The 24,015-nt window shown below is 44.5% G+C and overlaps 1 protein-coding gene across 1 annotated transcript; it reads right to left on the bottom strand.

Moving 5' to 3' along the window:
- Positions 1 to 1,347: 1,347 nt before the first annotated feature.
- Positions 1,348 to 23,385, bottom strand: LOC310870038 (chitin synthase chs-2-like; the record flags this gene model as incomplete). Its single annotated transcript, XM_083781059.1, has 20 exons — positions 1,348 to 1,563; positions 2,327 to 2,437; positions 2,925 to 2,989; positions 3,153 to 3,184; positions 3,629 to 3,803; positions 11,748 to 12,039; positions 12,228 to 12,361; positions 13,806 to 13,974; positions 14,059 to 14,174; positions 14,760 to 14,960; positions 15,816 to 15,957; positions 16,096 to 16,188; positions 16,918 to 17,092; positions 17,516 to 17,677; positions 17,917 to 18,006; positions 18,330 to 18,519; positions 19,666 to 20,557; positions 21,544 to 21,732; positions 22,491 to 22,623; positions 23,360 to 23,385. 20 exons carry the CDS (start codon positions 23,383 to 23,385, stop codon positions 1,348 to 1,350), a joined length of 3,603 nt encoding a protein of 1,200 aa, XP_083637185.1.
- Positions 23,386 to 24,015: the final 630 nt, after the last annotated feature.

Here is a 24,015-nt window from a genome sequence, read left to right on the forward strand (position 1 = left end):
AAAGTCAGAGTCCGGGATCTATGAAAAGTAGACGAGAAATCTCAAAATGTACTACATCACCAAGTGCTTTACATATTATACTAAATTAACAATTTATTAATACGACAGAATTAACAAACATATTTAAGGGTACAAAGGTAGTCAAACACCCAAGAAAGAAAGGATCCACTGTAAATTATTTTTCATTTGCACCGTTTCAATCATCAAAAGTTAAAAATATAAAATACATTCACGAAGACACTGGACATCACAACATATTTCTACCTGAAAACATATTGTATAGTTCTATAATGAATGATACCTCAGATAGTGCTACATCCTCAACGTCAGATTGCAGGGTCTCGGAAAGGGACCTTGTATGGACCTGGATCAAATAGAATTGACAAATTATTTGTTGAAATAGTAAAAGATTGCACCGATGGTTGACGCTTTCCCCCAAAAGGCAATACGATAACTGCCAATTTGGTACTCTAGCAGGCAACAAATAGTTAAATGGGCATTTTATAATGGATGACCAACTTAGGCTAGCAGTAGCTGTGGTGCTGTTACTACCTCATTGTCCTGTGGTAAATATACCAGATGTTGTTTAGCTTGTTTTCTCGACTTGGACTCGGTGTCCTCAAAGGCCACATAATGGATCAGTGTGTATAATCTGGACAGACAAGAAAGTAAAGAAACGGACAATCAAATGAAAAAAGTTTTAAAACATAGTACTGTATGGATTTCAAGGGCATAAAATTGGTAAAACATTTCTTGACTAGATGCAAATCACATTAAATATAAGTACCTCTGGCATAATATATCAGTCACATAAACAATAAATATATTTAACATCTTTTGGAAATCAATGTTTGTAACAGATGCCCGGGCAATGAGCAAAATTACATAATCATTCATATCTAGGATGGATGGATGGGATTTTATTTGATATAAACTTTATGTAAAATACAATATAAATCATACGAAGGATAACACTCTAGATATTATATTCTAGACTTAGAGTATAACCCATTCTGACCGGGCACCCATTTTGGTGTCGGCATCATGTTGTGCTTTAGCTATTGAAAAATAGCAGATCTACAAGCTCATATCGCGCCACCGAGTGGCGCGATACGAGCTTGTAGGTCTGCTATTTTTGAAAAATCGAAGAGCGACTGACATTTTTAGAATCTGATCTCAGGTCAGAATGGGTTCATCAGACCCAGTGTTTGTCCGGCGGAAACCTCGTATGAATCTGATCTCAGGTCAGAATGGGATAAAGACATACTTATTTCAAATGTGGTCATTTGTGATCATTTTACACTGAATCAGAACATAACCGCTGAGAGCGAAACAAAGGCGGTGCTCTCACCTGTGATAGAACATGGCCAGGAACTGAATAGCGATCATCAAGGAAAAGCTGAAGAGAGACATGAAGGCGATGGGGTCGATGTGAATGTAGTCCCCGGTGTGTTCCATGATGGTCAGGTTGAGTTTAGGGATGGGAATCTTCAGGTTGATGAACTGGAGGATGAATGCAGCCAACAGCCACAAGGCATTTGCAAAAAAGAACACAAAAGACACCTGCGCGACAGAACAATTAAATTACATTCTTATCCGTGTTGTTTTTGTCGACTAAAACTGATGAAAAATGTTCATCGAACGTTAACAGCGGACAAAGCTATGATAACTAAATCTAAGACTAAATATACTGACAATTCCGTCAACAAATAAAAACTAGACAAAAATGTTAGGCAGGGACTAGTGGAGAAGAGATCCAGTAGAACTAAAAGACAAGTAATTTTATGTTTCGTTGCATGCTGAAAATAGCAGATGTAATACAAGGTCACAACACGTCACGACTCACGTTGCAATGCATTGTGAAGTTGTACTGTAGATCAGCTATTTTCAGCATGCAACCAAGTGTAAAAAGCCATCACAACTTCTAAGTAAACTTAAAATGTGCTGTCAAGCCTGGGCCGTGGCTCAGCGGTCCAGGCACCTTGGCTGGTAATCCAGTCAGTCTGGCAGTGTGCTCCATTTGTTAAAATAGAAAGGGGGTGGGGGTACATATCTCCTTTTGCACACTTACGGAGATATAGGTGCGTCGGAGTAATGAAGTTGAAGAGCAGAAAAATCCCGCACACTGTCTTCACTTACAAAAATGTATTAAATACAATGTTTTGGTCACTCGGAAGTCGGAACTTCATTCAGATGTCTGATGAAGGTCTGAGTTATACTCTCCTCTATTCAATTATTTATTCAGTGTACATTGTGGATGTGATCACTCAAAAGATTTCCATAGATGTGTTTCAAGTTGTTCTTAAATTTGGTGACATTTTGATACCTTGTTCCTGAGTTCTCTGAGGCTCTCGGTGATGTTCATCTGTTTCTCTTTGTCCTCTGCCAGTGGCTCAAGATACTTCTTCTGTAGCTCCTTCCAAAATTCCTCCTCTTCCTGTGGAGAAACACAAAGCAACTCTTAAATGAGGTGCAACGCCTACGTACTGTACTGCACTGACTGGTTCCCAAACAGTGGGTTGGGACTCGGGACCCATGTTTGGGCCGTGGACCAATTTGAATGGGGCGCGACTCGCGAGTAAATATCCTCTTTTTGTTTGTTTCCTACATTGTTTTTTAATCACTGCACATATTCATACGGGCTGGAGTGGCACCTGTCAGCAGGGAGTGTTTGGCAGGAGAAGGACGAAGGCTCTACGTCCTCCCGGTGGGGTCTCCTCACTGGCAGGTGAGTTAGTAGTGTAACAATAGGATTGATATGTGTTTCGACACGGACGATTTCACTGTGAGTCACCAGAGCAGCCGAGCCGACAGCCAGTATGTAACATGCTCCGCCTCCCTTTCACGTGAAGCTTTAATAAAAGTATAAGCAGCTACAATTGCTTTAAAAGTGTATGTGAGACCAAATAAAATGTTCCACTCACTGTGTCAAGTGTATGTTCATGTAGGGACATCTCATCCGACAAGGTCTGTAACTGCATGATCCAGTCTGTAGTCAAAGTCAAAGAGGCAGAAACAAGAGTATAAATTAATGTAATTCATAAAGAAGAAAGGTAATATTTCATAATTGATATCTGAAGGCCTTTTATGTTGTCAACACAGATGACATGAATTCAATGTGTTTTTAAGCGAGGGAATATCTGTGGTCTTACCTTGATGAACACGTGTCAAATGAGGATCTTCCCTGAGGAAAATAAAATGTAAGTGTTATTGTATTATATTATGATATCACTCTTACAATAACAGTACCACTGTCATCCATGACTAATCAGTGCACCAATAGTAGACTGTTACTGGATGTGCATATTTATTTGTATTTACTATTTACCGGCTTTCATGCCTATTATATTTAACTGATTTTAATGTGAGCAATTCACCAAGTCCTTATCTCATCAAAATAAATATTATTTTCCATTTTCTTCCTTCTTTACACAATAAAAACCAAGGAAGTGGCATACATATATATAATTTTAAATCTAAGTAGTATACTGCAGGGAGAGACAAGAAACCTGGGGATATTATTTACCTGCAACTAAATGTATTGAAAACTTTAAATATGAGTACCAGTATATCATATAGCAAAAAAATCTACATCCTAAATGCCCATTATCCAACAATGAGTACTTGCCTCTCTTCCTCCAGTTCTATGTGTTTTGTTATAATGGAATGGGGAGCCTCCACAGGCTCCACTACCTCTATAGATACCATGTTCTCTTTACTAGGCTTCCAGCAGAGGCAATTACAGCATTTGGTCAAGCTTGGACTCGTATCTGTGAGGGTATGGTGGAATCTCCTACCAAAAACTGAAAAAGACATAGAAATGAAATGTCTAATTTACTACAAGTTCTACCGATAACATTGCATATACAGCTAAGACTTGTGCTTCGCTGTATGCACAATTGCACATGCATAGCTGTGATTGGCCAACGTGGATCAATGTAATGTTGCATGATTTTATTTTTCTCGGATGGCATGGGGAGAGGAGCATTCGTATTGGTTCACCTAACGCTGCGTTTTTGTTCAATGTCTTGCGTGGATGGAATAGGTTATCACATTAAACAAAAGGAGCGCTTCCTGCGCCCATCTTTTTAAATAATGTTTTTTTGTGGCTTTCGCCTTTATTTTATAATTTTTATAGAGGGACAGACAGTAGACTGATAGGAAATGGGGGGGGGGGGGGGGGGGAGTGACATGCAGTAAAGGCCGCCGGGATCGGAAGATGAACCCGCGGCACACTGCCAGACTTGGACTACCGGCCAAGGTGCCTGGACTGCTGAGACACGGCCCAGGCTAGCCCTGGTCCAAGGTTTACAGCGAGCCTCTCTGACGCCTTGTGGAAGTACCTTCCACAGCCCTCTGGTCATATTTCCACTCCCGTACGCTGTTTTTCTAATACCAGCAAATAAACAAAACGACGTAACCACTCACCGAAACAAAGCCTGCTAGACCTTGGTAAAAGTCTATTCTCGAACCTGGGAAGCGTCTCAGGTCCCCAGTTTCTCTCTAAAATGCACTTTGTGCAATGTACCCTGAATTTAATGACAGTAACGCTATCCTACACTCGCGAACCGCCAGGATCACATTCATAGATCACATTACTGGCGTTTCGCGAGTGTAGGATAGCGTTACTGCAGTTAAATTCAGGGTACATTGCGTTATTAAAATGGCACAAAGTGCATTTTAGAGAGAAACTGGGGACCTGAGACGCTTCCCAGGTTCGAGAATAGACTTCAACTCTTAACGAGCTTACACTTAAGACGGAGGGTGGAGGTTGGAGGTGAGATTTATTGCAGATGAATTGATTACAGTATGGAGCTGGGATTGAGTGAATGGACAAAGAAGTGACTGACAGTATGATACAGAATGATAACAGAATGATGACAGTATGAGGAGGAGACAGTGGAGGAGCTTTGGCGTGGGCCCCCTGGGGACGGACCAGAGCCTCGGTTCGGATCCTGCCTGGCGGAGGCAGGGGGGGCTCTTGAGCCTGCCCCCCTGGGGCCGACCTGGTGGAGCCTGCTGCTGGGCGGTCGTCGGGGAGGTGGCGGGTACCTGAACGGAAGCACAGATGAGCGAAGGGAAGTGAGGACCGTTTATAAAGGGGTGCGGACAAGGTAACGCAGATCTGATTGGAGCAGACGGATGATGGAGCATTACAGCTCTAAGTTGAACTAACGTTAACAACTAAAACTTCAACTCTTAACGAGCTTACACTTAAGACGGAGGGTGGAGGTTGGAGGTGAGATTTATTGCAGATGAATTGATTACAGTATGGAGCTGGGATTGAGTGAATGGACAAAGAAGTGACTGACAGTATGATACAGAATGATAACAGAATGATGACAGTATGAGGAGGAGACAGTGGAGGAGCTTTGGCGTGGGCCCCCTGGGGACGGACCAGAGCCTCGGTTCGGATCCTGCCTGGCGGAGGCAGGGGGGGCTCTTGAGCCTGCCCCCCAAAAGGAATTAAATAGTGCGCGCCTGGAGGAATGGTGCAAACGTCTGGAGGAAGGAGTAAATTAAGGTTTACCTGGAAGGGACTATACAAACGATGTTGGAGAGATTCCCTCGACGAGCCGGGGCCTTTAGCGAGAAGGGATCCGTGGGAGAGTCAGGAAGGCCCCGCGCCATTGGAGCCTCACGACGCTGGTGCCGCCGACATGGGAGCCTTTGCGGAAGGGGCTTGTGGGAGAATGGTTAGTAGGTATGGTTGGTAGGCGAACAGCCCGATGGTTAGCGAGCCTCTGGATGGTTGGCCGGAAATCGTTTGCCGGCGGAGTCTGTTTGGGATGAGAGTAAGGTTGGTTAGCATGGCATGAATGAAACGTGAATGGAATGATTGTTTAGCAGGCGTCCTCTCGACAGAGGGCAGTGAGTGAGAATTTGATTAGCAGGCGTCCTCTCGACAGAGGGCAGTGAGTGAGAATTTGATTCGCCTGGCGGGACAGGGAGACTCCCGACGGAGGAGGCCTGCGTGGCCGGAGGACGGGTCGACCGTCGTTTTGGAGGAAGTGAGTGGGCGTCCTGGAGAGGGAGAACATGTTTAGAAGTGGGCAGAGGAGGAGGTACCCGCCACCCGACACATCCACCAGTCAATGTAGGTACCGCGCTGGAAGACACCATGGACTTCTGGGCATCGAGCACGGAGGCGGAGGAAGGTCTGACGTAGGAGGAGAAGGCGGAGGACGACCAGTGGCCCGAGGCTTGCAGGATCAGGACGGAGACGCCGCTGGCAGCAGCGGTGGTGGCGGCTCCGATTCTCAGGGAGTGGCTGGAGTATAGCGGTCAGGAGGGAGACCACATCTTAGGAGCAGCGAGCGGAGATGGGAGGCGAACTCTCTACGACGACCTCAGACGAGCCCTCCAACGACGACTCCGGTCATCTCGGTCCTTCGTACATCTGGCCAGCTCCTTGGCTTCCGCACCGGTATCTTTCTTTAGTGCGTCTGCCTAGGAAGGTGTGGGACGTCCTCTCGATCGACGCCCAGCGTTGGTTCCCGCGGTGCGGCCTTGGCCGGGAGTTCTCGATGGCGGTGGCAGTGACCAGCTAGTCTCCTCACTGCTATCTTCTCTGTTATACTTGGTAATGGCCCGTACGGATGCTCGTTGGTGATGTGCTCATCCTGGTTGATGTCAAGTACCACGGAGACATCCTGGTGCAGCACCCGTCCAGGGATTTCCGTGGGGCGGAAGTGTCCGGCATTCACGGCCGAGGAGGAGGACGGTCTCCGCAGTAGCAGGGAAGAAACTGGTCTTAACGTGGAGGGGGAGGAGCACGGAGGAGAGGTACCTGACCACGGTGCCGGACTAGTAGACGCCATGGATCTCTGGGCATCGAGCGAAAACTGGGCGTCGTGATGTTTGACGAACGCGGCAGACCCGAGGGGAAAGGTTTGACGAACATAGGTTCTTGGGCTATGGCTGACGCAGTGGACGTGGAACCGAAATTATTAATAGTGATATGGCCGACTGCGGGAAACTATTCCGCTTGGAATTCCCCCCCAAAACTGAAGTGGGAGCGTAGCACGGTGGCCTGAGCTCTCCGAGCAACGGAGGCTGTGAATAGGTTATGGCTTAATCCATTTAGGCCTAAGGCGGATTCTAAAAACGCCTCTGAATCCTGACCTAAGGTTTCTGAAAAACTTCAAATATTTATAAAGCAGCATCGAAATTTTACATTTGAATACTGTACGTACTGTATGGGTTCCCGGCCTGAGGGGGTAAGATACCGATAGGGGTTCCCGCCCGGAAATGGGTTGAGGTGAGTGGTTTGAGACGTTGAGTGGGTGGTTACCTATGAGTTTAGACATTACGGCGCAGTTGAGACGTTGCGGTGCGTGGCTGTCGAGCTTAGCTGGTGCAGTGCATGGCTGCCAGAGGGTTTAGCTGTTGCAGTGCGTGGCTGCCGACTGAGTTTAGCTGTTGCAGTGCATGGCTGCCGACTGAGTTTAGCTGTCGCGGTGCGTGGCTGCCGGCTGGGTTTGGCTGCTGCAGTGCGTGGCTGCTGATGGGATTAGGCTGCGTTGGATGGCTGACGAGTTCAGCTCGGTGGGGGTCCGTGTTGAGGCCTAGCCGGGAACCTGGCCTTCCAGGCATGCGTGAACAGTGCTCGTTTCCCTGATGATCGCCGAGCAGGTAGCTGGACAGGAGGGGCACAAGCATGGAGTTAGTATGGTCGGACCGACGTGGCAGTTGGAGTGAGAGTAGAATAAGACTTAATTGACGGGAGAAACAATGCAGTTGACGGGTGAGTAACAGAGAAAATCTTAATTAGGTACGGCTCGGTGAGCACGGTCTCGCCATCGAGAAGGTCGACATAGGCGGACCTGAATCCTGAGAGAAGACAGACTATGCGCCCACTGCGCGTGAATGAAGTGGAAAGCGAGCTACGCTTTCTAACCATGTGTTGAACCGAGACATCAGAGACACGTACTTCCCACGGATTACAACTGGAGATTGAGAACGTGGCCCGTGGCGAAAAACTCCCATATCTGCTGGGCGAGGTACGACAATGTGCAAACACGGCAGCAGATTTGAGATTTGCTGTGAAAGGAGAGGAATACCAGATGGAACACGGCCGCCCTGAAGACAAGCCATTTGTATGTTTGCACTATACCTGCGTCGAGTTAGCGTGACTGACGCGTTGACTCTTTTTCTGTGAAACGTGACGAGTCCTAAATGAACGATTTAGGGGGACAGCGGGAAGCCGATCCGCGCACTTGAGCCGATTCCTGAGCAAACGCAATGTGATAATCACACCCGTGAGAAATGAGGGGCGCTGGTGAAAAGGGGGCTAGCTCAAGTTAACTAGGTGGTGAAAGGTCAAGTGAACGAGCGGTGCCGGCATGAACATTAAATGCCGTGAATGATAGGAACAGAGTGGCGTAAAGAGGGACAATATGGCAAGCATTTTCCCTTCATTGACAATGTAATAATGGAGCGTTCTTGAGGGTCTAACGTCGATCAGGGGGTTAGACATGGAATGAAAACCCGGGAATAAACCACAGCAAAATGTGACATATTGAGCTGATAGTGGGAGCTCCGACCTGTAAAGCTCACGGCTTGTAGATCAGCTATTTGAACGTGTTCACACTGACACACGCCTCTCTTTTCTCTCTTCTTCTCCTCTTTTTACTTTGTTTCTTTTCCTCCTCCTTCTCTTTTTTTCTCTTTCTCCCTTTCTCTCTTCTCTCTTTTTCTTTTTCCTACGATTACGCTCAACATCTCATCACAATCCACATGATTGGAGAAAGAATCTGGAGCACTAGTAGATTGCCAGGGCATGAATGAATGGGGCACAGAGTTGCCATGTTGGAGGAGACAAGCGCCAGGTCCGCAAAAACAAGTCACGAAAACTAACTTGAATCATTATGAAAACGATCCGACAGCGTCAGATAATTTACCAACATGTAACACTGAGGGTGCTTCGAATGAACCGTGGGTTTAAACAACGGCGTCCACCTGGTAAGTGATTAAATAAAACAAGCCTGAGACGCTTATAATGAGCGGACGTGGCAACCTGACGGCACCGGACATGCTCAGAGTAGTCTAGGAGTCTAAGATACGATAGTGGTGACGCTAGTGTAGCGCCGGCCGCAGCTAGAAGAAAATGCAGGCTTTAGACTCTCTTTATAAGGATAGATGACGAGGAGTTTATCATTGGAACGCCACCGGTCGCTCCGTTTATTATTATTCCATCCAACAGCTCATCACAGCCAACACTGGCGCATCACAACACTGCGTCATCAAAGCACGCCAGCCTTCAGGCAAAAGCAAACGATCCTCGAGCCTACACTAGTGTTGACTCTCGTGGCAACAATGGAATGCGGAAGTGCTCGTTCTATCTCGGGGGAAAGTTCCGCCAAGGAACAAAAAGTTTGGAACTAGACAAAGCGTGTCGCCACTCTACACTGTGGACGAACTAAAACGCCGTGTATGATTTTAGACCTGCAGCCTGATCTATGCTACGTTCACAGGATGACCAGTAGCTTACTGCCGTGAAAGCAACGTTTAATGCATGATCGCCCAGACGCCACCTGAAGCAGTGCGAGACTGGTGGCATGAGGCATTAGCAGCAGTATACACTATACAGCATAAGCAGCCTTGTAACGGCAACGCACGACGTACAAAGCACTGAGCAGCAGCAAGCAAGCAGGGTAAAAAGTGGCTAGTGCGGAGGCAGCATCGGAACGGAATCGAAATTAGGCTGTTAGCAGTTACGTTTGTTTTGAAGGTTGAACCATTCAGGTGGATAAATAGCAGTGACGAGCAATTAGAATGATACTGTATCTGATGGAGGCATGCAGGGCCTGGGACGCTGGCGAAACACCCGACGGTGTGTCCTGGGATGAAAGCTGCGGCCGTGGAGGAGTTTGTTGACTCTTGAACTTGGATGGAAATGACGAATGAAGAAGGTGAGCTGTGAGCTCTCGAACGTGTCTGTGTGCTACCTGAACGGAAGCACAGATGAGCGAAGGGAAGTGAGGACCGTTTATAAAGGGGTGCGGACAAGGTAACGCAGATCTGATTGGAGCAGACGGATGATGGAGCATTACAGCTCTAAGTTGAACTAACGTTAACAACTAAAACTTTTACCAAGGTCTAGCAGGCTTTGTTTCGGTGAGTGGTTACGTAGTTTTGTTTATTTGCTGGTATTAGAAAAACAGCGCACGGGAGTGGAAATATGACCAGAGGGCTGTGGAAGGTACTTCCACAAGGCGACGGTCAGAGAGAGGCTCGCTGTAAGCCTTGGACCAGGGCTAGGCCCAGGCGTCCTGCGCCCATCTTAGACAATCACAGGGCATCTGAGATCAAGGTCTTTCTATAAGCGATTATTGATACAATACCAGCTTAACTTTGTGGTTTGCTCGCTGCATGCACGTGACGGGGTCGGGGTGATTGGTCTACTTTTGTAGACTCACATCAAGGGAACGGCCCGCTCAACTCGAGAGCTGTCTTGCGAAGGTCTTGAATAAACTGGGTGGTTCAGATTCTGATTATACATAAAGGGAAGAACACTGACAAAGACCTGCGTGCCGAAACGCATCCGTTTGATGCAGTGTGCGGCGATACTCTTTTATTCTTTTGTGTTTAATCTGTTGGCTGGCACCTCGCAAGGACAGGTGTGCACTGGGCAGTGCCAGTGCACCCTTGGTAAGCCCAGTCAGCGCCTAGCCATGGTTCATGACTCTCGTATTCATACGAGAGTCATGGCTTAACTGCACCCTGTTTTTGGCGCTCGCTACATTTACAACTTTTACGTATATATAAACATTCGGATTACAAATATAAAGTACTCACAATTTGTCCCACGGGTGTTAGTTAGTTGCAGCACCAGCGATTAGAATTGCTGCATCCCGCGTTGTTTAATAAAAAGCATTTTTATCCGAGCTGTTATTTTGCCATTGGCTTTCAACTACGCGCCCCTATCGGTCGGGAGGAGGGTGGCACTCGGTGTGTTCGATATAGGTACGCTGACCGCCCTGCCAATACAGACTAATAGGCGCGGATAAAAATGCTTTTTATTAAACAACGCGGGATGCAGCAATTCTAATCGCTGGTGCTGCAACTAACTAACCCCCGTGGGACAAATTGTGAGTACTTTATATTTGTAATCCGAATGTTTATATATACGTAAAAGTTGTAAATGTAGCGAGCGCCAAAAACAGGGTGCAGTTAAGTCATGACTGTCATGATAATCATCATGGCAGTCATGTTTCAGGGCTAAGTCAGCCCCATGCCATAAAAATCTAACGTTCAGACCAGCTTCTAATTTGTTACTAATGTAGTTACCGTGGTAACAACCGTATATTTCCAAATTGTAGCCTGGGCATTTAATATGCAAAATTGATTTGGACCCCAGCGTTTAAAATGAACCAGGCGGCTATTTGCAGCAGGCTTTTAATTATTCTTGCACCATCCTACACCGGGCAAATATTGTTTAAATTTCCAAGTAGGCTGAAGAAACAAATAATAGCCACCCGATGTTTGCACAGACCTAAATTAGGCTATTATTAAGGTTATTACTGATAAATGCGACTGATAAATAACCAAATTACCATAATCACCCCGACTATGTAACATAGGCTGAAGAAACTGCAATAGCCCTGGTGTTTGTTAGAATTGTTACAGACCGGGGCATTTATTTGGACGGGTGTTTAATATGTGAAATAGTGTCAGACCCCGGGCGTTTAAAAGAAACTGGGCGGCTATTTGCAGTAGTGCTACTATTTGGAAATATACGGCACCTGTAGGTGCAGTCCTCTGTGCCCCAGAAGAGGGCATGGAGTCCCTGGTACCCCAGGAAATATCGTTCATATTGGTCATGGAGTAGATGATCAGCAGGAGGTAGGCACTGGGGGCGCTCAAGAGGTAGAGGACGCCGTAGCCCAAAAGGTGGATCTCCTGTGGATGCATCAGCCCAGTCACAATGCATATGACCACCAAGGAGATGGAGAAAAGACTGCTGGGACTCAAAATGGTGTCTTCCTCTATCATGGTGTCTGTTAAAACAGCAATGATGGGCATGAAAATAAAACACTGAAAACAAGAATGTGTACATAAAGAAATAGAGATTATTATTATTCATTCAAGTATAAAGAAAATATTTATCTTTTCTTTTCATAAAGCCTATTACACACATATACGTGAGCATCGAATCCTCAATTGAATCACTACTTGCCGATTAAGATCATGGGTAGCGCCAACATCAATATAGAATAGGCGACACTCATGACAGCAGCAATAGTGACCAGTGTATCTGACTTCAGCTTGAAGCAGAGAGCCAGGTAGATGGCAGGGGGTAATACTGACAGGATCAATGCACCGTTGAATTCTATGTTTAACATCAATGTCAAAGCTCCTGAAAGAAAATAAATACATACATAAATAAATAAAAAAGTACAGTTTAGTTTAACAGTAGGTTAGGTTAACTAAGAGTTAGTTTAGTTTAGGTAAGAAATACCGTAGATTGGTTGCAGTTTTGATGAAGTAGATGATATAGGTTTGGTCTAGATTAGCTTTGCTTCAGTTGATTGGTGCGTAGTGAAGTCTAAGTGCATGCAGTGTGAGTATACCCAAAGAATGATTTCTTTTTTACCCGTAACCCATTCTGACCTGAGATCAGATTCATACGAAGGTTTCCACTGGACACACACTGGTCTGATTAACCCATTCTGACCTGAGATCAGATTAAAAAAATGTCAGTCGCTCTTCGATTTTTCAAAAATAGCAGACCTACAAGCTCGTATCGCGCCACTCGGTGGCGCGATATGAGCTTGTAGATCTGCTATTTTTAAATAGCTAAAGCATAACATGATGCCAACACCAAAATGGGTGCCCGGTCAGAATGGGTTAAAGTAACGTCATCAATGTGGCAATTTGAAACCATTATTAATTTATAAAGTATACACATTATAGCCTAGGATACCTCATGATTTGTCTATGTTATTTGGGTGTAGAAATAATTAAATGATTTGTTTTATTATTATTTCTTTATCCCACGATTTTGCAACCCATTTTTTCACCCAGTGTCAATTATCTAATGTAATCCTGGGCGTGCATGAGGCAGCGCGGACTGACCTCATGCTTCCTTCTATGCATGAGGAGTCCAAGCTGCTTCTTTTCACCTGACAGGGGGGAGCTTCCCCGGTTGGACGTAGCACGTGGAAGGAACACGTTATTCCAACCAGTTCCTTTCCCCTCCATCAGGCGCCCCGGCTGGCCAGGGGGAGGTAGTTTAGAGACCAGGATTACTGCATGTTTTTTGTGATGGAACCTACCCTAGGGGACACGGGGAGAACATGCAAACTCCACACAGAAAGGCCCTTTCGCCAACCCTGCCTCGAGTATGGGCACTGATGACACGGAGGAGAGAACACGACACTTTATTGTTTTGCTACATAATCACTGTCCTGCAGATCTATCGACTCTCCATTCCCAAGATAAAATAAATAAGCTACTGTTTTTACTTCTGTTGGCTTGCAACCATAAGTTCACAGTAAGAAAGTAATAGCCAGCAAACCGAACTTATGTTCTTCTAGTACTTTTAATTCATATACGCACGGACAGTCACAGCATACAGGGACGCATTTCAGCGTAAAGCGTACATAGCGTTTCCTCATACATACAAATTAACTGGCAACTGTAAACTGCATTTTATACAAACTGAGAGTGCTTGTTTTTTTTTATTGCAACCAGAAGTTGCAAGACATGGTCTGGTAACAAACCGACAGGGAGAGCTTTGTACAGAAGGTTAAATTATATATTTCCTCTCAACGTTACATTAAAGGAAAATCAAATTCAACCTGCAATCATGATGCACATGGTAGCAGGCCCCAGTATGGATGTGACCATGGTCATCAGCTGGTAAAAGATGTAGAGTCTGGAGATGGATGGGTTCCTCGTAGAGGTCAGAAAGGCGGAGCCTAGCAACTCCACAGTGTTGGCCATGGTGGACGGGACCCATCGACGACGCTATAGGAATGTACCATATAGATTTAGCGCACACTCTCATCCAAAGTGACAAAGTGGCTTTGCCTTGAATTAGCGTGCCCTCACCTGATTGTAGAATTCTTTGAAGCCCTCTGGAGCATTGGTATAGGCGTCAGATGCAGAGCTGTACTCCACCCTCCATCCCTGCCGAAGTAACAAAAGACACAGCCAACGGTCCTCACCTGAACACAAACGGAGAAACAGGGATATGGGTAGAATGAATGAGTTACATTAATAATGGAACGTCTGAGAATAGCAAACAGGCTTAAAATGCACTACGCTATGCCATGATGTTATTGGCAGGTAGACTACGATTTTGACCCATCCACAGCATGTCTCCATGTGTAGAAAGACAAATGCTACACTCATAGTGAGCATAGTAGCCTATAATAGTGAGACCACTACAAGTGAGGTTACTAAACGTCACGTAAAAAAATACAACATTTTCCCATATTTGGAAACTAAAAGACACGCCCGGATTGTTACTGATGCACTTGGTTCTGTATTTCGGGGTCGGGGAATAAATATGGCGGTTTATTTGAGAAATGAATGATAATTTCGCTGTCCTCCACCCCTTCCTGTTTCCCTCTTGTTGCCGTGTGACTGTGAGCTGAGCTCTGTACGTGAGAGTCTGGTGTCTGAAAATGTGCTCAGCTCATTGTGCTCACTGCTCATTTACTATATAGTGATAGGCGTGTGACAAAATATTATGTATAAAAGAAAAGACACAGACAGAGACCAACAGAGACTATAAGCGTCTCCCCTACCTTGGTCATTGCGTATGTAGTGTATGGCCTCTGTGGATTTGCTGGTATATGTCTTCATGACATTGTCATCCATGAGAGCAGCTGCTCTGTACAGGCTGAAACAGCCTGGGCTGCACAGCACAGAGCCCAGCACATGCTCTGCTGTCTTCTGCAGCCAGTGTCCCATTGCATACTCAAACTTCTGGAACCACACCATGGGACCTGATGGAGTGAGACAGTAGAGGTTGAGTGACAGGATGACATAAACATTCTGTTTAATGTCAAACATAGCAGATGTACAAGTGACATGCTGTGAGCCTGTATTGTGTAATCTGTGTATGTTATGTTTTAATTAATTTAAACGCTAAAATCTAAAATGAACACAGATGCTTTCCACGGTGTCTTATGTGTTAAAATGTGGGTCCTGCCTTATTTTTCAGTTAATCAAGTATTTGCTCTATTCTTATTTTGTGTAGCCAGGCCTATATTGTAATGATTAGCACAGTTATGCAGAACACACATTAACATTTCGATGCTTGTATATGAGTCAGTGAAAAATAATAAACGCCTTATAAACATCCTTGATATGTTTTTGTGTGTTTCTAGCTTAAGCAAATACGTTTCTAGCTTAAGCAAATATCCAAAAGTTCAAGAGAAAGGCCATGGCATACATGGAACATAATATTTACTTACAATTACAATTTAGGCATTTAGCAGACGCTCTTAATCCAGAGCAATTTACAGTAAGCAACAACACATACTTTACTTACCCATCAAACACATCATAATAGTTTGTACTTTTGTACAAACTTCAACAAACAAACAAACAGAACAAAAAAAAGAAAAACCTTACATAACACAGTAATCATGACAACAATAGTTTGTTTTTAGTTCAATGTTTGTCATATTGTCTCTTTATCGTTAATGGCATTTAATGTTTGTGTTGGCACCGTTTGTTTTACATCACCATTACATCACCTAATCAACATGAGTTAGACTTTAATATATTAGCGCCCCTCACTTCACACGGGTGTGATTTTTGTTTTCTGAATATCTTACTATTCCCAATGCACCAACCTGTCCCTGTGGGGTGGATGCGTCCACAGGCCGCACCGACCCGGGGGTACTGTCTGAGACGGTCCACCAGCACCATCACTGCAGATGGCTGGAAGTCTGTGTCTCCATCTAAAGCCAGGATGTAAGTGTTTTCTTTCTCTTTCTGGGGTGGGGGGGGACACACACAAATTGTAAGTAACAGTAAGTAGTACTGTATTAGTAGTAGTAGTAATATTAGCATTTGTATTAGTATGTACTTCTATATTGATATAAGAGCAGGTGTGTTTTCTACTTATCGAACCTGCATCTGTTTCTTCAGCTCATTCATATTCCGTCCACTCATCCAGTATTTAGTGGTTAGCCTCCAGCCCAGATGGTAGTACATGTACATGACCTAGAAAACAATAAACCAACAGATTTCACTGAGAAGTAAAACAAAAACAAGAAATGATGACATAGTCATATTTGTCAGGTGAAAGAAGCGCCGTCTCCGTTGTGTTTCTGCCTCCGTTGTGTTCAGTTGCGGTCGTAGAGTGGCTGGCTGCGGTGCGGAAATCAGTGTGTGTCATAGCTTCGGAGGCAGGCAATGATACTACGCGGATTGGCTGGCTGTGTTTCTGGCTGCGGTTCAGAGTATGGGTCAGACTCCCATTGGCTTAGGTGGCATTTGAAGGTATGGGGTCAGACTCCCATTGGCTTAGGCAGAATGAGGATGATGATGACTGATGAAGACTAGGTAGACTAGGTCACTATTAAAAACTGGCCTGTTAGGTCAGGTTTTCACCTGACAAAAATGAATTTCACTTGTTTTCATAGAGTAAGGTCTTCCAGGAATCTTTGTTAATCAACCAGTCTTATCATATTTTTATCTTAACTAGGGGGCTTTGGCCTGAAAATATATTGAAGACCATGCCACTAGAGCTGAGTTGTTGTGGCCTGGTCTTTTCTGGGGCACTACATAAGCATTTAGTTCCCTATTTTCGCCATGCTGTACACCTTGTCCCTAAACGGCCTTTTTTTGTTCAACTAACCTATCTACATCAGCACGTTGTGAAAAAGTCAAAGACGTTTAGGAATAAGGGGTAAGGCACTGACGAAAATAGGGCCTCAAATCTGTATATACCTGGGACCACCTCTTCTTGTGGCGTATGAGGTGTTTGTCCTTAAAATGAACTACCAGGTTGTTCCCCTGAGGCATTGTGACCTCCAGGCGTCCTCCATACGGCGTCCTGAACAGCCGCTGTCCAGGTATCGGTGGCTTGAATGTGAACAGTCTCCCACTGACCTGTGTGAAAATACTGACCATCAAATCAAAGACAGTTAGGTATAGGCTTGAATTACCTGTGGGGCCTCCAACAAAAGTAGTAGTAGTAGTGTTACAATCATCCTAAGCACTTGAACCATATTTTATACTTGGACTATTCAAAAATAGATATACACAGTGACAGCGCTATGAGCTTGTAGCTCTGTTATTATTGAAAAATCATAAAAATGTGATTATTTTTAAACTCAAATCTTTGCTTAAAAGTATTTTAAGATTGGGTCGGCGGCCAAATACATATAATTTTGTGGGTCCTTGACATGAAAAGGTTTGAGAACTATACTGATATAGCAACACACGTATTTCAGAAAACTGTTCAGAAGATTTAGAAGTTTGTGTAATTATAGTTTTATATTCCAATCTTTTTTTATGATTGACTCAAAATGTGAAGACATTGTACCTGTAAACCTCTTTGATGACCTCCACAAGGACCTCTGCATATTCATTGACATGGCGGCCTTGACTCCCTGGCACGTCTTTGAAAGCATCGTCAAAGTAGACATGGCATTCAAAACTCACATCGCTGGTCTTTGAAGCCATCTTTGGTCTGTATCGGTCCAACCTGGACACATTTGGCATATAGCAGGTATGGACATGTGAAATGTGGTATGCACATGAATATAAATGATGTGGATGTGTATATTGTATATGTATGTGTGTGTATGTGAGTATATGTGTATGTATGTAAATAAACTATTTACATCTGCATTAGCATTCGAAAATGGTCTGAACCAATAGTCTGTATAATTAATTGGACTATTGTTTCATCAGATTCGTGTCATACAACATACAGTAACTCACCGGAATAGTGATATTATAATCTTCATCATTTCATCACAAGTCTCGTGCCACATGGTTGCACACACGAACACGGTCACTGAGTCTGTGAAACTAGAACAAGATTTTATGAAGAAATACAAGTGTACAAATCTATAGGTCTTCACTGCTCTTCCCGAACCGAGACAAAACCCTAACAGGTTTGGGTGTGTTTTATTGTGGTCAATTGGGTCCGGCAGGTCAGATCAGATCGAACCTTAGAGCCTATAACTGGCAACTGGTAGATTAGCCTTTTTTATGTTTTTCTTGTGGCTTTCGCCTTTATTTTATATTTTTTATGGAGGGATAGACAGTAGGCTGGCAGGAAATGGGGGGGTGACATGCAGTAAAGCATGTTACGCACGCACGCACACACACGCACAAACACACACACTCACTTATACAACTTGCGTGTGCCAGTCGTCTTTATCTCAAAGCGTGTGTTGAGCAGCATGGACTGCTCCAGAAATGCTCCCTCGTACATTCTCCTGACAAACAGATGCTCTGTTCTCTGGATACGCTGCAGCTTCAGAGAGCTAATGTAGATGGTGGACAGCAGAAGACCCAGCCACCAAGCCAATGCTGAACCTATGGAACAGTACAATAGAGTGGCTTTAAAGCATGCCATCAAGACTAAATCGATTTATAGTGATGCCCATTTCAGAGAGAGATAAATGTAATTCACAGTGAGTAGATAAGTTAAGGAACAGCACATTTTAGACATGTGTATGTTCATTGATATAACGGCACGAGCACGTCTATTGCATCAGTCTTTCCCTGTGTGAAGTGCGGAAGGGAGTGCGAATCCCGCATTGGTCTACTCAGACACACTGAACGCTGCACCAAAAGCCGAAGAACCCCTATCCAGAGCACGACTCCATAGTCTCTCGAGACTGACGGATGCCAATGAGTGAGGATAGCTCTTTTCAGCTCCTTCACAAAAGATGGCACCTACCCACATAGATATTCATGTTGCTTTTATTTTGTCTTCCTTTAACCTCCTCCTTTCCCCTCCTAACATAGGGCTGGCAGTGGTAATGTAGTGGAGCTAGTGTTCTCCGCTATCCTCCGCCCTCTCGTATACCTACACTCCCCTTCATGTCTCAGATCACCACTTTATAACCTTATCCATTTATCTCGCTTCGCTCTCCCACCTGAATCCAACCTCAAACTGTCTCGATGGAACCTGAGTTCTCTAAACTAAACCCCTCCTCTCTCTTCTTCTATCCTCTCCTCTCGTCCCTCTCTGCTGACTCTGCAACATCCTCATCTCCTGTGACTGTCCTCTCCCTTGCAAGCCAGCAGTATCTGCCAGCTCCTTGGTTATCTGAAACCTTCAGAGCTGGGCAAACACGTCTTCCCACTTTGATTCACTCCTTCATTCACTCTGCACAGTTTCAGACCTATGCATCTCGATAAGAAGTTTGACGACATCGGAATTTCTTTCTCCCATTTGTCCAATCATCAATCATCAAACAGAATCACTTAATGCTGACCACCACATTTATATATATTCTCCACACAACTACGAGGCCCTAAAACCGGTGTCCTCCACCAGCTTTAGCTTGAGACCCAGATGTCTCCCCGGGACCCAAACAGGTCAAAAGAGCAGATCTACAAACCAACAATGGCAATTAGAGTCTAGTCAAATTGGCTCTGTTGTATTTGTAAACATGAAACTTATGTTATGATTTCATAAAAATAACAAATTCTTGACAAATATTACTCTCATACCTCCTAGTAGAACCATCCCAGTCACCTGGGTTAGGTCTCGACCACACAAAGTGTGCGTTGTGTCCAAAACCAACAGCTGGTACCAACCGCTCTGAAGATCTCTGTTCCAAACACGAACAGTGTCATTGCAGTAATTCGTGAAGGTGAAGTTATGGGTCAATTTGTTGTCAGTTCTGTGGTTCTGAAAGGAAACTATCACCGGAGAAACAAAAAGAACCAGAACGGCCAGGGAGGCGAGGTACATGGGCAGGAGGAAACTCCGCCGCACGGCATGCATCTTGCAGGCCGCCACGGCAAACCAGTGACACAGGGCCGAGGAGACGAGCTGGACCACCGTGAGGGTCAGCAACACTTTCTTCACATCGACAGGGACAGTGGCGAGCGAGGTCCATTCTCTACCGGACAGAGGGACAAATGCTCCAAGCACAACAGCCGTCACCATGATCCTCGTGAGACTGGACATGATGTGTTGAATGTTCTGGGAGTGTTTTAAATCTTCAGACAGCCGGTAGAAAAAGCCATGTCCGCCTGTACCCAATGAGGTACCAATGGTGTTCCTGCTGCTGCTGCTGAACAAGCTAACATAATTCTCCCACCAGTTGAGCGACACCAAGACGGTCGCGACAACAGCCACGCCCGACCATAGGAGTTTCTCTCCACTTGAGAGAAGAAAGAGAACATGACCCAGTAGGATGAGAAGGAACGCAGAGATGGGCGGTAAAAGGAAACGCTTCCCATCCCTGGCAGAGCACTGGGCGGCCACCTGGAAGACAGCGGAGAGGAGAGCAAGGCTATTAAGAAGCATCACATTGGTGATGATATCCAGGGATGGCATCACCACGATGAGGAGGACAGCTGAACCCAGTGCCACCAGGATGTCTATGAAGAGAACCTGGAGATCAGAAGAACACAGAGAAAAAGCATGAATCAGAGGAAGATTATAATACCCAGGTATAAGTGAAGGAGGTTGACAAGAAGACATATTATAGAAACATGTTTTTGTCTATAGTGGATAGGGTGATAGGGAGAATGTTGTTGGGGTTCACATATCTTTTCGCTATGGTTATAGACAGTGTGTGACCCCAATAAACTGTATTATTCAATTCACTTCAATTCAATTTAAATATGGAGTGTGGGGAAGATTATTATTATGCAGTCAGTGTCACAGTGACCACCCTAGACTGAAAATCAAACATGTAGGACTGTAATATTTTGCCAGTCTTTAAACATTAAAACATTTCTATGAGTGTACTCAACTGTACACTGTGGGTGGACAACTCAGCGTGAAAGAAACAACTCCTGCACTCTGTCTTCTTTACTTGCGATTAAACACACACAAAAATATTTTGTAGCATATTATCGTATTATCTTGTAGGCCTATATTCGTTTTAATCACAGGTATGGTGACCCTTCAGAATTGGCCCAGAGATTGCAGGAATAGTTTTGCGCTAGAACAGCAAAGGATACTGTATCTAGCTATCTACTATTTATCTCACAAACGTAAAGCTGATCTGTGTTATTCACAGTTGGACATTTCCACCGGACCACCTTCTCAAATAGCCGTATGTGTGTCTTAAATAATAGCCTATCAGTATCTACTCTGGTTGCACCATCCTTCTCATACTTGCAGTCTCACACCCAACCCCAAAACCTTGTCATTACATGACCCAGACAATGAGAAATATGGAGAGAGGTAGACAATGACTAAGAGAGTGATAGGGAGAGACAAAGTACAACTAGTAATATGCCATGTTATTCTTTCATAGCTGAAATGTAACTGCATACATCATTATTCCAAGTAGGGCATCGTTATATGCACCTTTGTATTCTTATACCTTAATATACGCAATTCAAGCACTTAATATCAGTGTTTCTTACAAAGACAGCAGTTGCTCTGGCTGGTATTTTGGAGGTTTTGAAGCAGGCCTTCCAGAGGCTCTTGAAGAGCAGAAGGATGCTGGGAGTGACCAGGGTGCAGCCCACACACAGCAGGGTCAGGGGTTTGTGGTCTGCTGGCACCGTGTGCATGGCATTACTTGACAACGTGATGAGCAGCAGGAGAGGGGTCTGAAAACAGTCAAAACACAGTCATTTTATACAAGCTGATATAAATGTGTTTACGTTGTTATTTAGTTAGCACTCATTCCACAGTACCTCACAATAAGTTGAAATCACAGAATGAGCATTACGTTCACATCCCATGAAGCTTAAATTCATGGAGATTATTTGTTTTTTGTCACATTCTTAAAGGACCACTTTTTAACCTATCTTCATATAATTGGTCCTCACGGCTGTGGGCAGTTCAGAAGCCCGTCCACCAGTGACATCATCAATCCATTGCAGAGAGGCATCCTAACCAGATGCCCGAACCACCTCAGCTGACTCCTTTCCAGGCGAAGGAATGTAGACCAAGTAGAAGACCACACAGACCAAGTAGAAGAAAATGTTGCTATTTTAACATGAACATTAGTGGATAGGTTGAAAAGTGGTGAAGTTCGTTGAACGGGAGGCTGCTCAGTATAGGACACTCTTTGAGTCTCTTTGAATCTCCGACCAGAACCCGACTCTGCCGGTCATCAAATTATAGGCTTCGGAATGCGACAATAACAAAACATTCTCCATGAATTCAAGGCTTCGTGGGGTGTGTAAGTGGTAGAAAATAAGTATTTATTCAGGTGAACTACTCCTTTAAGACCAAGGATACCAATATTACACTAGTTAGCGCTATACAGTATTAGTAGATTTAGCACGTCATAATACACCAAAAAATAACTAACATAATGTATATTTTTGTATATTCTCTGAATATGAATCCTGTGTGGTACCTTGCTGCATATTGCCAGTCCAAACACCATCAGTGTCACCACACACAAAGTGACAAATTTAAGCAACTTGATCAATTTCCAAGGCGTCTGTTCATCATGGACCACTGGCACCTGACGGCAAGTGTCCCAAGGTCTACTAATGAATAAAGGATTAACACACAACATGTGTTGTTTGATTTAAAAAAGAAAACAACAGATGCAAACAAATTAAGAAACAGTATTTTTACATCACACACCAATTACACTGTATGTGTTACTTTATTTAACATGGAAGGTCCAGTTATAGGTCTGCAGTTACCTATACAGTACACCAAATACCAGAGAAACGATTACAATACAAAGTAGTGATTACTGAACACCTTCTATGAAATAATCAGTTTTTTAATTTTTTCTTGAGAATGTTTTTAAATTACCAATTTCTATCAAAACATGACAATTTCTGCCAGGTGATTTTAGGATTACTGGTATGTTGCAGGGAATTTGTTTAACCATGGGGCATTCCATAGGGATGATAATATGACCTAACCTGTCTAAGCTAACAAATCAGCATTCACACCGCATGTGTGTTCTGTGTGTTGCTACACACAATATAGCAGTGCTGGAATGACATCATTCCTGCCACTTATACAGTACATTGAGTAGCCTATACATACAGTACAGACAGTATTGTGTGTGTGTGTGTGTGTGTGTGTGTGTGTGTGTGTGTGTGTGTGCTTAAATGTAAGTCGCTCTGGATTAAGAGCGTCTGCTAAATGCCTAAATTGTAAATTGTGTGTGCATGCGTGCGTGCGTGCGTGCGAGCGTGTGTGCGTGCATGAGTGTGCGCGTGCATGTGTGAGCTGCATGCAAATATTCAAAGGTGCACTTACTTCACTATGTGCTTCTCTTCAGACATGCCAGCTGTGGATGATGAATGTGTCCTGAGCAACAGATGAGTTATAAATATTTACATTTGCTTTGCTGAATATCATCCTATGCTTCCATTCTACTGTCAGCAGGAGAGGTGCTCCGTTCAAGGTTTTTTGGGACCGATCCCGATTGTTTTTCTCATGATCGGCCGATACCGATCTTGTGCGTAAGGGGAAGGGGGGAAATATTATATATCGTAGCTGTTCCTGAGGCGCACGTTGGCCTGGCGGTCCAGGCGCATGCTCTGGCCTGACAGCGCGTTGCGTGTTTGAGTCCCGTTCATGATGACCCTTAATTGCTGCATGTCTCATATACTGACTTTTATAGTGTAGAATAGATAAATACTAATAGCAAAAATATTCTAGTCCCCTAGGGTAGATAAGATACCCTCACAAAAACATGCCGTAATCCTGGTCTCTAAAACTACCTCCCCCTGGCCAGCCGGGGCGCCTGATGGAGGGGAAAGGAACTGGTCGGAATAACGTGTCCCTTCCACGCGCTACGTCCGGCCGGGGAAATTCCCCTCTGTCAGGTGAAAAGAAGCAGCTTGGACTCCTCATGCATAGAAGGAGGCATGAGGTCAGTCCGCTGCCCCCCCCCCCCCCCCCCTAGGTTG

Source organism: Protomyctophum parallelum (genome assembly GCF_964188405.1).
Source record: "Protomyctophum parallelum genome assembly, chromosome: 1".
Classification (NCBI taxonomy): domain Eukaryota; kingdom Metazoa; phylum Chordata; class Actinopteri; order Myctophiformes; family Myctophidae; genus Protomyctophum; species Protomyctophum parallelum.